The sequence below is a fragment of the Crinia signifera genome, chromosome 11 (genome assembly GCF_055691185.1).
Source record: "Crinia signifera chromosome 11, ASM5569118v1, whole genome shotgun sequence".
In the NCBI taxonomy this organism is placed as follows: domain Eukaryota; kingdom Metazoa; phylum Chordata; class Amphibia; order Anura; family Myobatrachidae; genus Crinia; species Crinia signifera.
In genome coordinates this window covers 116,807,608-116,825,439 of record NC_139227.1, presented here as the reverse complement: position 1 = coordinate 116,825,439, position 17,832 = coordinate 116,807,608, and the positions used below count along the sequence as shown (strand labels likewise).

The following is a 17,832-nucleotide window of genomic DNA, read 5'->3' as shown; positions in this document are numbered from 1 at the left end:
CAGCACTGAGGTCATGGGTTCTATCCCCACCATGTGTTATATATACGGGGCAGTACGGATGGTGTAATGGTTATAGCATTACTGCATCACAGCACTGAGTTCATGAGTTCTATTCCCCCCATTTGTTATATATACAGGGCAGTACGGATGGTGTAATGGTTAGCATTACTGCATCACAGCACTGAGGTCATGGGTTCTATCCCCACCATGTGTTATATATACGGGGCAGTATGGATGGTGTAATGGTTATAGCATTACTGCCTCACAGCACTGAGGTCATGGGTTCTATCCCCACCATGTGTTATATATACGGGGCAGTACGGATGGTGTAATGGTTATAGCATTACTGCATCACAGCACTGAGGTCATGGGTTCTATTCCCCCCATGTGTTATATATACAGGGCAGTACGGATGGTGTAATGGTTAGCATTACTGCATCACAGCACTGAGGTCATGGGTTCTTTTCCCCCCATGTGTTATATATACAGGGCAGTACGGATGGTGTAATGGTTAGCATTACTGCCTCACAGCGCTGAGGTCATGGGTTCTATCCCCACCATGTGTTATATATACGGGGCAGTACGGATGGTGTAATGGTTATAGCATTACTGCATCACAGCACTGAGGTCATGGGTTCTATCCCCACCATGTGTTATATATACTGGGCAGTACGGATGGTGTAATGGTTAGCATTACTGCATCACAGCGCTGAGGTCATGGGTTCTATCCCCACCATGTGTTATATATACTGGGCAGTACGGATGGTGTAATGGTTATAGCATTACTGCCTCACAGCACTGAGGTCATGGGTTCTATCCCCACCATGTGTTATATATACTGGGCAGTACGGATGGTGTAATGGTTAGCATTACTGCATCACAGCGCTGAGGTCATGGGTTCTATCCCCACCATGTGTTATATATACGGGGCAGTACAGACGGTGTAATGGTTAGCATTACTGCCTTACATCGCTGAGGACGTGGGTTCTATCCCCACCATGTGTTATATATACAGGGCAGTACGGATGGTGTTATGGTTAGCATTACTGCCTCACAGCGCTGAGGTCATGGGTTCTATCCCCACCATGTGTTATATATACGGGGCAGTACGGACGGTGTAATGGTTAGCATTACTGCATCACAGCACTGAGTTCATGGGTTCTATTCCCCCCATGTGTTATATATACAGGGCAGTACGGATGGTGTAATGGTTAGCATTACTGCATCACAGCGCTGAGGTCATGGGTTCTATCCCCACCATGTGTTATATATACGGGGCAGTACGGATGGTGTAATGGTTATAGCATTACTGCATCACAGTGCTGAGGTCATGGGTTCTATCCCCACCATGTGTTATATATACGGGGCAGTACGGATGGTGTAATGGTTACATTACTGCCTCACAGCACTGAGGTCATGGGTTCTATCCCCACCATGTGTTATATATACTGGGCAGTACGGATGGTGAAATGGTTACATTACTGCCTCACAGCGCTGAGGTCATGGGTTCTATCCCCACCATGTGTTATATATACGGGGCAGTATGGATGGTGTAATGGTTATAGCATTACTGCCTCACAGCACTGAGGTCATGGGTTCTATCCCCACCATGTGTTATATATACGGGACAGTACGGATGGTGTAATGGTTAGCATTACTGCCTCACAGCGCTGAGGTCATGGGTTCTATCACCACCATGTGTTATATATACAGGGCAGTACGGATGGTGTAATGGTTATAGCATTACTGCATCACAGCACTGAGTTCATGGGTTCTATTCCCCCCCATGTGTTATATATACAGGGCAGTACGGATGGTGTAATGGTTAGCATTACTGCATCACAGCGCTGAGGTCATGGGTTCTATCCCCACCATGTGTTATATATACGGGGCAGTACAGACGGTGTAATGGTTAGCATTACTGCCTCACAGCGCTGAGGTCATAGGTTCTATCCCCACCATGTGTTATATATACGGGGCAGTACTGATGGTGTAATGGTTACATTACTGCCTCACAGCACTGAGGTCATGGGATCTTTCCCCACCATGGCTCTAACTGTGCAGAGTTTGTATATTCTCCCCGTGCCTGCATGGGTTTCCCCAGGGTATTCCGGTTTCCTCCCACAATCCTGAAAATATATTGGTAGGTTAATTGGCTCCCAACAAATTAACCCTAGAATGTCTGTGTGTGCGTGTACATGTGGTAGGGAATATAGATTGTAAGCTCTACTGGGGCAGGGACTGATGTGAATGTTCAAATATCCTCTGCACAGCACTGCGGAATCGGTGTGCGCTATATAAGAAACGGTTAATAAATAATAATAAATAAACAAGTGCCTGTTCCCGTCTTCTCTCCCAGGCCCAGAGCTTGGTGGCGAGTTCCCAGTTCAGGATATGAAGACTGGGGAAGGGGGTCTTCTGCAGGTGACCCTGGAAGGAATTAACCTGAAATTCATGCACAGTCAGGTATGAGGGGAGTGTGAACATGGAGGGGAGTATGAGTATGGTAGGGAGTGGACTGAGCGAGCGTACTTAGGGGTGAGTGCAGTGATGGAAGACTTGGCAGTGAACATGTATTGTACCCATACAGAGAATATGATTCCTCCTCGCTGCTTGTGTGGAGTTTGTCCTTGTAAGAATGGTGACCGGGGAAGATGCATGTGTAAAGTCCAGCACTTCTGTTTGCTTTCTTGTTCCATGAGTCGTGTCTCACCCCCAGGATCCTAGTACATGTGTGTAAGCTGGTGTTTGCTGTGCGGTCATACCGGGGCAGGAGTATTGTAGTGTCTGGGGTTGCAGTGTGCCGGGTACCCCCATATCTTGAGCCCCCTCTGCCTCTCAGTCTGTGTTTCCTCTGCTTGCTGTAGCTGTGTGACACACGTGCTCTGTCTTTGCTGTCTGCTCCATGCTGCCCTCTGCCTGCGGGGGGAGGGGGGTGTTGTCTGATGCTGTCTCTGTTACCCCTCCCTGGCTCGGGCTGACCTCTCCCAGCGCTGGCCCTCCTCCATACGCAGCTCATCCTCGGTCACCCAGGGGACAAGATGTAACATCCAGGTCACCTTGGGTGGTGGTCTGCAAGTCATCACAAATACACCCAGGGCTAAGCCGGTCATTTGGGCAACAGTCAGTATTTATCATGTCATTATAGAACCTTATTCATAGGACAACAAGGGAATAAAGGAAATGCCAGGCGCCATCACATAAGTGCGGTCCATACACTGCAGCCGCAGGTCACAGTGAGCCAGTGACTTCCCCTTCCATTGCAGCCTGAGTAAAGGCCTGCGCTCCGTGCTGGGTGAGGAGCAGGGATGATGGATTTGATAACGGGGCTGCTTTTTCCCGGCCTCCCCGTGTTGATGTCTTGTTCTGGGCTGTGTGTTGCTGGGGGTTCTAGGAAGTGAGGGAAGGTGTGCTCTCGCTGTGTCACTAACAGTCTCATTTCTCTCCCACGCTCACTCCTCCTGCAAGGAGCGGAAGGTACTCACTCTACCGCCATCTTTGCTTCTCGCTGCTGTTCCTCTCCCGTTAGTTTTGAGCTGTCTGTGCTACCTCCCGTCTTACCTCCAACACTTTCCCCCCCCCCCGGCTTTAGTTCTGGTTTATCTCCTGATAATGTGCTGTGTTAGGATATGTCTCCCCATTATTCCAAAGCTGTTTCTCCCCTTCACACATTAATCTCTGTTACAGAAATGTTGTGACCACCAGTGAGACTCCTGGACACCAAAAATTAACCAGTGCCTTCTGTCTCTCTCCCTTTCCCTCCAAATTCTATTTCCCAATCTCCTCCCTCTCCATCATAAACCTGCCTGGTCCATACTTCACTTCCTCCGTTTCCGGTCCCTTACTTCTATTTATTCCTTCTCTGATTCTCCTGGTTTATTTCCTCCCTGGTTTATTTCCTCCCTGGTTTATTTCCTCCCTGGTTTATTTCCTCCCTGGTTTATTTCCTCCCTGGTTTATTTCCTCCCTTGTTTATTTCCTCCCTGGTTTATTTCTTTCCACCCTTGTTTATTTCTTTCCACCCTTGTTTATTTCTTTCCACCCTTGTTTATTTCTTTCCACCCTTGTTTATTTCTTTCCACCCTTGTTTATTTCTTTCCACCCTTGTTTATTTCTTTCCACCCTTGTTTATTTCTTTCCACCCTTGTTTATTTCTTTCCACCCTTGTTTATTTCTTTCCACCCTTGTTTATTTCTTTTCACCCTTGTTTATTTCTTTCCACCCTTGTTTATTTCTTTCCACCCTCGTTTATTTCTTTCCACCCTCGTTTATTTCTTTCCACCCTCGTTTATTTCTTTCCATTCTCGTTTATTTCTTTCCCCCCTCGTTTATTTCTTTCCTCCCTCGTTCATTTCCTCCTCTCTTCCCTTTTCCTCCCCATATCTCTGTCCCCTTTCTCCTCCAGGTTTTTATACAGCTGAATCACATAAAAAAGTGTAACACTGTACGGGGCGTCTTTGTCTTGGAAGAATTTGGTAATTACCATCCTTGTGCCGCTGGGTCTGTATAGCTGTGGCAGTAACTCAGGATTCAGGGTCCCTAGGCTTAGGGGGGGTGGTGGGGGTTTTGTGAGGGAACAGCCTAAAGAAATCTCCGGGGTCTCTGAGTTACTGCTGTATAGTATGTGCTTCGCCAGCCCTGGGGCAGATGTGAAAAACCTTCCTGCTCCAAATCAGGTAATGTTCTATCTTCAAAAACTCTCTTCCGTCAACGTGCTAACTGGGAATGTTCAGGGCATCGGTGCCACTCTTACAGGACCGGTATCTCCTTCCTCTGTGTGTTATTTATACTCCCCCCTAACCCCAAGGAAGAGAGGTGGTCCCCATATTATAATGTTGTAGTGTTATCACTGTGTTTGATAATGGTATAGATCAAAAAGGTAACTATACAAGGGTATCTGGGCCACTCTTCCATGCCGTTGTGTTGTTTGGGGGTTGAGGTGTCAAGCAGTGAAATGAGTTGAGAATTGTCCATAGCAACGTATGTTTATAACTTTTGGTAGAATGTACTTGATAACTGCTAACTTAAGGTCCATACACACTGGGCAACTATGCCCAGCGTGTATGGACAGCAATGATGCCAATCATCGCTGCGGGGAAAGCCACTCAGTGCATACAGACTGAGCGGCTTTCCCCCTGCCCGGCACTGACGGAGGGGGGAGGACGGCTTTGCATAGCGCAGAGATATGCAAAGCCATCCTGAAAGGTATAACCAGCAGATGAGTGGATTTCCCGTCGATGATGCGGGAGCGCGCAGCAGCACTCACCGCCAGGGCATACACACTGGGTGGCTTTAAGCTGAAAGCCGCGCAAACTGGGTGTTTTGAGCGACTTTCAGCTCAAAGTCGCCCAGTGTGTATGGGCCTTTAGAGTTGATTGGTCGATATGGGCAACTACTACACTTCTCCACTCTTTTCACTGCTTGGTACATGAACCCCATAGTCTTTACATTTTAAAGGGTTCCCTTTGTTCGCAACATACCCAAAATGGAAAACGACCTTGTGGTTAAACTTCCCACTAGGGAATTCAGTTCTGCCGCGCGCCCTCTGCTGCCTGTCTGTAGTACTGGGAGCCTATCAGAGCTATTATTCAATTGTTGCTTCAAACTTACGCCCATTACCCTTGGCGTGCACATTTTTTCTCGCAGCCTCCAGAGGTGCAAGAAAAAAATGCAATTAAAGTCTGTACTTTGGGCACCCAAATTGCGAACATATAGACACCCACACGGCAACATTAGACAGTTTGGCCGATTTTTCAAGCTAAGGGGTATATTCAATTGATGCCGGATCCAGTCCGACATTCTTTTGCCAGAATGGATGCGGAATCCATTGTTCAATCAGCGGGCAAATCAGGATGATGGATTTGGCCGCTGATTGATGCTCACCCGGCCGGCTGGGTGAGCACAGTGGCGGGAGGATCACCCGGGAGGCTGGACTGCTCTCAACCGGCCCGGCGGGACAGGTGAGTGCGGTGGGTGGATACGGGTGGCGGCGGTCAGGAGAACGGTGCCGTGTCAGCTGCTCACCCGGTGCCGTCCTCCTTGCCTCAATCCGGCATGTTTTCATGTTGGATTGAGATTGCCGGAACCTTTTGGTTTTGGCGGTGTTTCCGTCAAAAGCAGGTGGATTAGCGGCTATTCTGTCAATCCACCTGGTTTTTGGCAGGTGGGAACATTTTGACCTGCCGAAAAAAACAGCACTGAATAGGTCGGAACCCCTTCCGACCTATTCATGCCGAAAACTGCCGTCTTTTCGGCAAGACAGCAGTTTCGACAGTGGTTGAATATACCCCTAAACCTGGTGCTTTCAGCCGCTTTAAATGCTAATGGACATCTGATCAGAGCAACAATTGAATAGGTCTGATCTTCGCCCGTTGCTATAGACGGGCAGCTGGGGGTGCACAGAATTGAATTCCCCTAATGATGATTTAATCAAATTATTCACATGAAGATTAATTCCGTACAAGGTTGCGCTGGGGCAAGTATTGGGAATTACAGTGATGTATTATTAAAGAACACCCATCTATTTGTAAACGGCAATGTCTATGTAAAAGTGTGCATTCAGATAGACCCTAAGGGGTAAATGTACTAAGATGGGATGTTGTCAGTAGCAACCAATCAGATTCGATCTATTATCTTCTAGAAAGCGCTAAATAAATAACAAGTATAATATGATTGGTTGCTATAGGAAACATCCCATCTTCAATAGAACTCACATCTTATTAAATGTACCCCTAACGCCGCCTCCACATCAGAATGATGTGTAGCCCCCTGATCCATCGGGTCACAGGACCCTGAATACACACTTGCAGAGGATGTAGGGCCATTGTCTTCCCGTTGACTTTGCTAATGACTGCGGCAGTGAGCGAATCACAGCACACTGAACTATCCCACCAATATGTCATTCTGATTTGTCTGGAGGCATTAAATCAGGCCAACATGACTCTAGTGTGTACCAGGCCTTAGATTGGGTCTTTCGGAAGTCTGAATCAATGCTTTGTTAGACACAATCCTAACCCTTGCATAGGCTGCAGGTCTCCTACCCCCCCAAAAAAGCGTTCAAGATTTTTGGCAGCTGAATCCATAACGCATACAGACGGGAGCCAGTTCCTCTTACTAAGCATCATAATCTGGGGATGTGTAATTGTACCTAGATATGTTGGACTACACTGAGCAATGCAGGTCCACTAACGTACAAGGCTATGTATGTGGAGTAGATGCAGACGATTTGAACCCCTTTACATCAGGGGTGGCCAAACGTGTCCAAGATCTAACACCAGCTCATGTTTTCTAGACCACCTGTGGATCTGTAGAATGTGTCAAGAATGAATGCAGCAAAATGTGACTTGGTAATGACTGCACCTGTGCACCAGCTAGGTGATCTGGGGAATGTGACAGTTAGTAATGACTACACCTGTGCACCAGATAGGCGATCTGGGGAATGTGACAGTTAGTAATGACTACACCTGTGCACCAGCTAGGTGATCTGGGATATGTGACAGTTAGTAATGACTACAGATGTGTACCAGCTAGGTGATCTGGGAAATGTGACAATTAGTAATGACTACACCTGTGCACCAGCTAGGTGATCTGGGATATGTGACAATTAGTAATGACTACAGCTGTGCACCAGCTAGGTGATCTGGGGAATGTGACAGTTAGTTGTGACTACAGATGTGCACTAGCTAGGTGATCTGGGGAATGTGACAGTTAGTAATGACTGCAGCTGTGCACCAGCTAGGTGATCTGGGAAATGTGACAGTTAGTAATGCCTACAGATGTGCACCAGCTAGGTGATCTGGGATATGTGACAGTTAGTAATGACTACAGCTGTGCACCAGCTTGGTGATCTGGGGAATGTGACAGTTAGTAATGACTACAGCTGTGCACCAGCTTGGTGATCTGGGGAATGTGACAGTTAGTAATGACTACAGCTGTGCACCAGCTTGGTGATCTGGGGAATGTGACAGTTAGTAATGACTACAGCTGTGCACCAGCTAGGTGATCTGGGGAATGTGACAGTTAGTAATGACTACAGATGTGCACCAGCTAGGTGATCTGGGATATGTGACGGTTAGTAATGACTACAGCTGTGCACCAGCTAGGTGATCTGGGATATGTGACAGTTAGTAATGACTACAGCTGTGCACCAGCTAGGTGATCTGGGGAATGTGACAGTTAGTAGTGACTACAGATGTGCACTAGCTAGGTGATCTGGGGAATGTGACAGTTAGTAATGACTGCAGCTGTGCACCAGCTAGGTGATCTGGGAAATGTGACAGTTAGTAATGCCTACAGATGTGCACCAGCTAGGTGATCTGGGATATGTGACAGTTAGTAATGACTACAGCTGTGCACCAGCTAGGTGATCTGGGGAATGTGACAGTTAGTAATGACTACAGATGTGCACCAGCTAGGTGATCTGGGATATGTGACAGTTAGTAATGACTACAGCTGTGCACCAGCTAGGTGATCTGGGATATGTGACCGTTAGTAATGACTACAGATGTGCACCAGCTAGGTGATCTGGGATATGGGACAGTTAGTAATGACTACAGCTGTGCACCAGCTAGGTGATCTGGGATATGTGACCGTTAGTAATGACTACAGATGTGCACCAGCTAGGTGATCTGGGATATGTGACCGTTAGTAATGACTACAGATGTGCACCAGCTAGGTGATCTGGGATATGTGACAGTTAGTAATGACTACAGCTGTGCACCAGCTAGGTGATCTGGGGAATGTGACAGTTAGTAATGACTACAGATGTGCACCAGCTAGGTGATCTGGCATATGTGACAGTTAGTAATGACTACAGCTGTGCACCAGCTAGGTGATCTGGGATATGTGACCGTTAGTAATGACTACAGATGTGCACCAGCTAGGTGATCTGGGATATGTGACCGTTAGTAATGACTACAGATGTGCACCAGCTAGGTGATCTGGGATATGTGACAGTTAGTAATGACTACAGATGTGCACTAGCTAGGTGATCTGGGGAATGTGACAGTTAGTAATGACTACAGCTGTGCACCAGCTAGGTGATCTGGGATATGTGACAGTTAGTAATGACTACAGCTGTGCACCAGCTAGGTGATCAGGGGAATGTGACAGTTAGTAATGACTACAGCTGTGCACCAGCTAGGTGATCTGGGGAATGTGATCTGCTGGTAGATCTCGAGGACCAGTTTGGCCACTTCTGCCCTACATGACCGAGTGTTCAGTTTATATAAAGTGATCTGGCTCCATCTGTCAATATCACTGAACGTCAGGGGTGTAGTCCATTCTGGCTTCCCAGTTACCTCCATACTCATTTGTGTTACGTCTTTATTGTATCCGTGACTGTACGCATGTCCAGCTTCCATCGGTGTTGGGAATTTACTGTAGAATCTATTAACAAAATGAATTTCTATGCTTTGTGTAACTGGGTTACCCGATGTTATGAGATGTGACCCGGTAATTGTAATGTCTTCTGTTGCTATCTGAATTAAGCTGATGAATCTGTTTCCTGTGCTGGAGTCTGGCGATGAGCTGGATCCTCCCAGCCTCTACCTCTGTCTATGTGAAGGCTTCACTTTCCCACTCTTTATAGTTCCCGGGATCTTCAGTTTGACCTTAATAGCGAGCAGCAGGGAAAGCTGATCTATGTTTTGTTTGTTCCAACTAATTCAACAATATTTAACCATATTAACCTTCCTTGTAGTACTTTAATGAAACTAACTCACTGGCATTGGTGTGAACTCATGGGCTTAAGCTCCGTTATTATATCGCTTGCTTTGATTGGTTCCATTGACCTTGCTTTCCTGGGTGTCTTTGTGCTACTTGATTCTCTGCTATCATTGTGACCCTGTGGTCTGAAATCCTTGGTGTCGTCATGTCTGTCACCATTTAACTTGTCCCCTGGGTTTCCTAAATAGCCCCTGGCTGGGTGACGTGTCTCCCACTGGTGTCATGTTTTCTCTCTGTGTTTTTGAACTCTCTGTTTTGTCTCTTGGATCCGATTTTAGTTCCTGAAACTAAAGAAGTGGTGAGCCATCGATACAAGACCCCTATGGTGAGTGCGGAGACGGGAGGCCCTTCAGCCACCGTGAGCGTTATACCGGTCGGGGACTTGGGCAATCTGGGTTCTAAAACATTGAATGGCAACTCGTTATAACTTAATGTGGCCAGGTCTGTTAATGGCTTCAGTGGTGGGTTATTGTTACTTAAACATACCTCCCGGGGGGATCGCTATCCCCAAAATGCCTGGTGAGCACCAGCGCTGGTTCCTGGCTCCCATGTGGCACCCGTGAATCGGCATAAACTATTACAAGCTCAACTCTTCAATAGGAGTATGGGGGACAGGCTAATGGTTTATGCCGATTCCCATGTGATCAGCGCTGGTTATTCCCCCGGGAGGAACAGCTGTTGTGAAACTACACATCCCAGCATGCCCTGCATCCATTTTGGCATGGCCACATAGTAAAAATGTAGCAGGGCATGCTGGGATGTGTAGTTCAACAACAGCTGGAGTGTCAAGGTTAGCCAACACTGACCTGGTAGAATGCTTGATGATAATCAAGCATAAGATGATAATCTGTTACATCTCTTGTATATTCTCCTATCGTCTCTATATATGTCCGTGAGACTCCGAAACACTGCCATCTGCTGGCAGAGAATTAAACTACATCTCTTTCTCACACATGCACAAACACAGAAGGTAGAAGACTTGCTTTCGAAGCTTTTGCTTGGAGCGGGCTTACTAGTAACTAATATTACCATAAAATTCCTTCAAATTGGGACACACACCGGTTCTGTGGCTGATTAAAACCAGGTGAAATACAGGCTTGCATTAAGGCAGACAGAGAACCTGTGTAATTCACCAGTGTCCTAGTTTAAAGGGACAGTATGGTAAACGGTCCTCCAGGCACCCTTATTTTAAGGATATCCCTGCTTGTGCACAGATGGAATAATTAAACAGACTTGAGTAAGTCACCTGTGCTTAAGAATAGATATCCTTAAAATATGCACACCTCTAAAATATCTATCTCTGACCTGCATAGTGAGAGATGAACGGAGGTACGAGCTAACTGGTGAGTGACTGGCCTAAAATACTAGGTCCACAGGAAATAAATGTCAGGGGGACATAGAAGTAGTTTTGATGTATTATTCGATAACATTTATAGTGAGAGGTCCGATTTTAAACACTACATTTATGAGCTTCCCATCGTTGCGTTATCGTAACCTACTCGTCTGGTCACTCCATTAACTTTCCTGTGAATCTGACACTTCGGTGACATCACTCTGTACAGCGATGGGCGAACGGAGCTGAAGATTTATTGATGGCTGGCTAGCTTAAATATAGCAACATATATCCCAGTGTTGTCACTCAGAACCACAGTCTGAGAGCACAGGGCATTGTTAACATAAATCCACGTATACCGCCAGCCATGGAAACACATGTGATTACGTGTATTCTTCATGGATTTGCATAACCAGCGTGTGCTGATCTCGGTGATTCTACCCATCAGCAACACACAGGAGCAGATGTACTAAGCTCGGAAAGTGATCAAATGATAAAGTACCAGCCAATTAGCTCCAAACTGCCATGTTACAGGATGTGGGGGCAGATGTATGAAGCCACGCTATGGAGTAGAAGGGGTATCCGCGCACGTTATGTGTACTGATACCGCTTTCCCCCCATGTATGAACGGACCGACACACCTTAAATGACGGGCGCAGGGCTAAAAAATAGCAGGTCAATGTGCTAATCCCACAGCAGAGACAGCGCGGTCCGTGAGATCTCCCGTATGTCCAGAAGAGCCGGCCGGGAAGGCAGAGACAGCACATCCATCTGAGCTGACGCACTGTCTGCAGGAGGGGACTTTGCCGTAGAGAATAGTTTACTCTCCCCCACTTGGACGGACAACATGTTCATACATCTTGTTGGTGTCCCTTCCTGCTTCGCTCGTTAATGAGGCGAAGCAGGAAGTTATATAGCGATAAGCGCCACTATAATACATCTACCCCCCACCCACCTCACAACGTTGGGCTATGGGGTTTATTGGTACTTTATCTCTCTCCACTCTTTCAAGGCTGAGTACATTTTCGCCCAAAGAGCGGAAGTGGACATTGCATGGGCTTAACCAGTATTAAGCCTATCAAGCCACTAGAAACCCAAATGATGCTACTAGATCCCGTTTTATGTATGGACTGTATTTTTATGAATATTGGCTTCAGCAAAATGGCTGCCTTCACCGTGTATAAGTGACAAGTCTACTGTTTAGAAACAGGCCATTGTTGGAGATGCGTATTGATTTAAAAGAATACTGGATACTTTTATTGTCTTACAAACAAATAAATGCTGTAAACATATAGATTCTTCTGGAAATTTGGAGGAGTTAACTTATTACTTCCAACTCACTCGTTACTCAACAGGCCCACGAGATCTGCTATTCTGTCCTGTGTCTCTTCTCCTACGTGGCTGCCATCCGAGGGAAAGAAGAGATGAAGAGCAGACCACCTCGGCCCGTATCCAGCTGACACCCGTCCCACTGCTCCCCACGGCAACCTCCGACCGCCCACTTCATGTCCGCCGCGCCCTGTCCCGCTCCATCGGCTCAGCTGACAGCTGCTACGTTGGCGTTCTACTATGACATTCCTTCTCCTGTATCTGGAGTCCATTCGAATACCCTTGTAGTAATTGTACTACGTGTTGTGAATACCTTTGACCACCCTCGCCCCTTCCGCTTTCGTCTTGTGTGCTTGGCGTGTTACTGGCCTCCTCCACAACTCTTCCAGGATGATACAAGTGTTGTACTGATTCCCGTTCCCGTGTCCTGTTGTGTGCTAGTGTTTATGTGGCTGACCGGTATTATAGGATGACTCCAGGCCGCTTCAGTTTTTAGCGAGAGAAATACCTGAGGCTCCCCCCCCCTACGTAACTTGCGCCGTCTGATATTCGAGCATCATGTGCTTCAGAAACCCCGTGCGCTGATGGTGAGAATGGAACTGCGGCACACTTAGTTGGGCTTCTCGCAGCGAACGAGCTGATATGTTCTGTTATTGAGCAGTTGTCGGAACCGTAACGGTACAGAGTGTAAATATTCTCAACGTGACCCGTTTGGCGGCTCTCCCCCCTTCCTAGCACTGCCCACTACTGCATGGAGAGCACAATGTAAATATCCAGGTCTTTCTTATTTATAGAAATCTGTACAGATCCTGAATGTGCAATAAACTGGCATTTAATGCTTGCTAAGGCATTGTGTTCCTTTTCTTCAGTCTGGTGTTATGGTATGAGAGCGCATGTCGCCTTGGCCAGTAGAGGGCAGCACATACTGGTTTATGAGACAAGTATAGACCGAATCTCTCTGCACATTTCAGTTGGGATACGGTTACATGGTAGGGTCGGAAGGTTGACACAAGTATTAAGGCCCTGTCTCAACCATTGATAAGCAGCCTCATACAAATTCATTCAGCCCACAAAATGGCTGCCTCAAGATTGGGTAGCACATAGGGTTTGGGGAAATGAGAACAATGTATGGTACTTGTTTCTTAGAATGGCGCATGGTACCATACACTATTCTCCATAGTGAAATCGCATCGGATCGCACAGAATGTATGGTACCGTGCGATGCGATGTCCATATTAAGTGTACAGGAGTGCTTATACAATGAAATATCGCATGGGATCGGATGGCATCTTAGACCGGGTGCGATCCGATGCGATATTTCATTGTATAAGCACCCATGCTATGAGATGTGATCCGATGTGCATATTAAGTGCACAACAGTACTTATAGAATGAAATATCGCATGTGACCGCACCGCACCATTGTATAAGCACCCATGCTATGAGATGTGATGGGTGCTTACTATTGAAAGCACCTATGCCATTCTTTTGCGTCACCACCACTATCCACGCCACCCAGAAACGTGGTGAGCGCCGGTGGAACGCGTCCTCCGACCTCTTCATACCGCCACTATCCACGTCGGCGTGGAGTTGATATTATATAGTGTGGCGAGCGCAGTGTGGCGAGCGGACGCGGAATACATGTAAAGTAATCCGCGGGGCTCGCCACGCTGTAATTAAGTAAATTACAGTTATCACATTAATCCCATTAATTACAATAAATAATGATAATAACAATGGATCAACTTACAACATTAATTACTTTAATCATGAAAGAAAACATATTAGTAAACAGTCCAGCAGGTCTGAGGGATGCTTCCAGTCCTGTGAGAAATTCACCTGAGAATGATTCTCTGACCGGATCTGACAGGGAGCGGGAACCGTACTGAAATCGCATCGCATGCCACTATAACGTGACATGCGATTTCAGTACGGTACCGTATGTAAGGAAACAAGTACTCAATATATTTATACTCAGCATCTAATCCATGTTCCTAGTACGGTTACGTTTTCCCCTCTACACTTCAGGCAGATATATTACTTATTTGTATTATCCAATGGGGACACCGGTAGGTGGGGTATAATGTGTGGTGCGTAGAGCCATTTCAAAGCAATATAGATATGAAAGTGGTCCACCCTCCCATTACCACCTGCCCAAGTGTGTGTGTGTGGGTGTGTGTGTGTGCGCGTGCGTGTCATATGCATCCATCCTAGGCTGTCTCCCATGTGGAGCCCACAGCGGGTTGCAATGGGGCAATGACACCTGCAGCTGTCTAAATAGATCAGGCATGTCCAAGCTATGGCCCTCCAGCTGTTGTAAAACTACAAGTCCCATCATGCCTTGCCACAGTTTTGCTATTAGGGAATGCTAAACCTATGGCAAGGCATGCTGGGATGTGTAGTTTCACAACAGCTGGAGGGCCACAGTTTGGACATGCCTGAAATAGATATTGCCCAGCACATCGGCACGATACAGATGTGTCCATGTATGTCCAGCCTCCTCTTATTAACACCCCGACTAGTGACTGTAGCATCGGGGGTCTTATTGCAACTTTTTTCCATTAAAATGCATCTCAGAGTGAAGGTTGACATGAATTTTTTTGACAAAATTGTGAGCCGACATGTGCCGACAGGCGGTATTTCATACCCTACCACCCACTACGGCGTGGAGGGAGAATATAATCGTGTGCCAAGTGCAGTCCACAATGACCTATGTTGACCTTTACCGTTTTGGATGTCGACCTTTTCACTGTCTACCTTTGGACCCCGTTGACCATATGACTGTAGACCTAGACGTTGTAGACAAATTCACCGATCTTCGGTCCAGGGAAAAATCAACTCTGAACTTGAATTCAGCAGATCTATTTTTCCCTAAAAAACAGGTGAGAATTGCCTGGCGAAAAATCCTGCACAGATTTAATACCCCCCTGAATTGGAGATGTTTTACATCTATTCAGATTTAAAGTGATAAGCTCCACACACCAACTGCCTTTGTGTACCACCAGTGTCCCCCGTGGAATTGGAGAAATTGGTGGTACTGGTATGTGCAGCAATTCTGTTAAATCTGCAGCACTTAGTAGTAATTACAATAGTCCCTACCACAGTGGTACTTACAATATATTTTCTCTACTACATAGTAAGAGGAAATCAGAGCACCTAGAGGAAACTCATGCAAATGTGGAAAGAACATACAAACCCAACACAGATTGCAATAAGGTGCTGTGCTGGAACGTGTAGCTCCTAAAAGCCAGCGAGGTTCAGCATTTCTGAATGAAGTTCTTGTCCCTTGGGATAGGATCACGAGTGCTGATGTGGCGTTGAACACCTTGATGGTCATTGATTGAAGGAACGGTTACTGTACATCTCTGCATCAGCACTTAGAGCAATACAAACTATTATTTTACAACATCACCTTCTTTTGTAAATAATCTAAGAAATAATGCACTTAGGCCCTCTTTAAGTATGGGGAACATATGCTAAGCTGCTCGCTGGAGGTGATGTATACCACCCCCTGCCTGTATACCACCCCCTGCCTGCATTTGTGATTGCTAAACTGTAATGCAGTCACAGTTTAGAATGAACATTGCGATTAAGTCTGACCATATGCAGGTTTGCGGTTGTAGGGGGCCTTGCAAGGGCAAGTAAAACTGTCGAAGATGGAGTACTTGGCTTTGGTTAATGGATGATATACCCCCCCTTTTGTCCTCCCCCACCGTCCCCACAAAAGTCTGCCTGCGAGCCCATGATCTGTTCTGCAAATGCAGAGTTTCCCAACTACCTGGAAATCGGCTTGGATTGCTAATGTGGTCCAACCTGAATAGGATCCTTAAGGTTCATACACACTGGGTGATTTTGAGCTGAAAGCTCAGTTTTGCCGTTTTGAGCGGCTTTCACCTGAAAAGCCGGCCAGTATGTATGACCCGCCGTGAGCGCTGATGCGCGCTCCCGAATCACCTCCAGCCGCTCACCTTCTGGTATTACTAGGAGCGATGGAGTGGATGGATTTACATAGCGTCCTGCTGCGAAAATCTCCCAGTGTGTATGGACCTTTAGGGCTGAAGAAACTGCATTGTTGGTGGAAGGCTTGATAGGGTCTTAGGGGGTTATTCTAGTTCACTCTTTCTGACCAATTGCTTCTTAGATGGACAAAACCATGTGCACTGCAGGTGGGGCAGATGTAAAATGTGCACAGAGAATTAGATTTGGGTGGGGTTTTACTTCATAGTGAGATCTATATTGCAGTGTAAAAATAAAGCAGCCAGTATTTACCCTGCACAGAAACAAAATAACTCACTCAAATCTAATTCTCTGCACATGTTACATCTGCCCCACCTGCAGTGCACATGGTTTTGTCCATCTAAGAAGGATTTTGTCAGAAAGTGAACTAGAATAAGGCCCTTAGTGCCTAATAATGCGTCCCTTCTAGAACACAGTATTTTACAGCAAGAGGAGTTCTATAAAATATGCTCTAGTTTAAAAGTTAATATTACAGTTCTGTGCATTTTAATTTATGTTGCCATTTATATATATGTATATATACACAGTAAATCATTCTGTTATGTAAGTGCTCATCCGTCTCCCTGTTTATCTCCGCTCTGCCGTCACTTTTGCTGTCAGCAGCAGCAGGTGGAGAGGGATCAAACTTCCATAACGAGCTCTGGGACTGAAAAATGCTCTCCTAAACCTGTCAGCAGCTAATACTGCTGCAAGAGCGTAATCATGGATAATGCGGACACCGCAGACCTGACGAGCTACATCTCCTGGCTGTACCTAAAATAGTGCCCTGCATACACTGAAATGTCACTCGGTTATTCATGTCTCCGGGGACTGTCAGGTCATGCGCTGATGTTTGCATCAAAGGGAGCAGGATCCACGCTTCATGACGGGTCTGCGAGGAGGGCAGAAGAAAAGGACATGTCCTAAGGAATGATCATTTCGTTCTGTTTGTCTATTATGTCGATATCAGAAATAGACAACCTTCAAAGTGGTTACCATTGAGGATTGCTCATGGCCATTAACCCATGTCCTGTACGGGGGATTCCTGGAGGCGGAGCTTGGATAGTGGTTGGTACAGAGAGGCCTCTTTTATTTTTTTGTTCCTAGGTAGACCAGAGACCCTTTTAGAGTAGACAATTCTCCAATCCTCACCCAGTTCTCTTTCCCTGGTCACCCTCCATACTGTTGTTCCTCTCCACCTAAGCCCCGTACACAATCGCTAGGTATATGGTCGGGCGGTGGGAGCATGCTCCTGCGACCAGCAGCTTCCCCCGGTAGAGCGTCTCGTTTTCATCAGGGACCACTGCTGGTCGTTGATGTAAACGGGACACTCAGCAATTTGGTCGCTCAGCGATAAGTCACTACGTGTGTACGGAGCTTAACAATACTTTTTCACTGCGGTGATAACCTGGGTTGTGTCTCATTGACCCGGGAACCTAAGCTAGCTTG

The 17,832-nt window shown here is 46.6% G+C and overlaps 1 protein-coding gene across 37 annotated transcripts in view; it reads left to right on the top strand.

Moving 5' to 3' along the window:
- The window catches only part of MADD (MAP kinase activating death domain), a 101,199-nt gene extending 87,970 nt beyond the window's left edge, over positions 1–13,229 (top strand). For 26 of the 37 annotated variants that reach the window (XM_083164421.1, XM_083164410.1, XM_083164400.1 and 23 more), the window contains 4 exons: positions 2,360–2,466; positions 4,406–4,475; positions 10,005–10,051; positions 12,415–13,229. In XM_083164421.1, the coding sequence (XP_083020547.1) occupies positions 2,360–2,466; positions 4,406–4,475; positions 10,005–10,051; positions 12,415–12,519 (329 nt within the window). In that variant the 3' untranslated portion in view covers positions 12,520–13,229. The remainder of the gene's footprint in view (positions 1–2,359; positions 2,467–4,405; positions 4,476–10,004; positions 10,052–12,414) is intronic. The other 11 variants (XM_083164415.1, XM_083164432.1, XM_083164433.1 and 8 more) reach the window with 1 other exon arrangement.
- Positions 13,230–17,832: the final 4,603 nt, after the last annotated feature.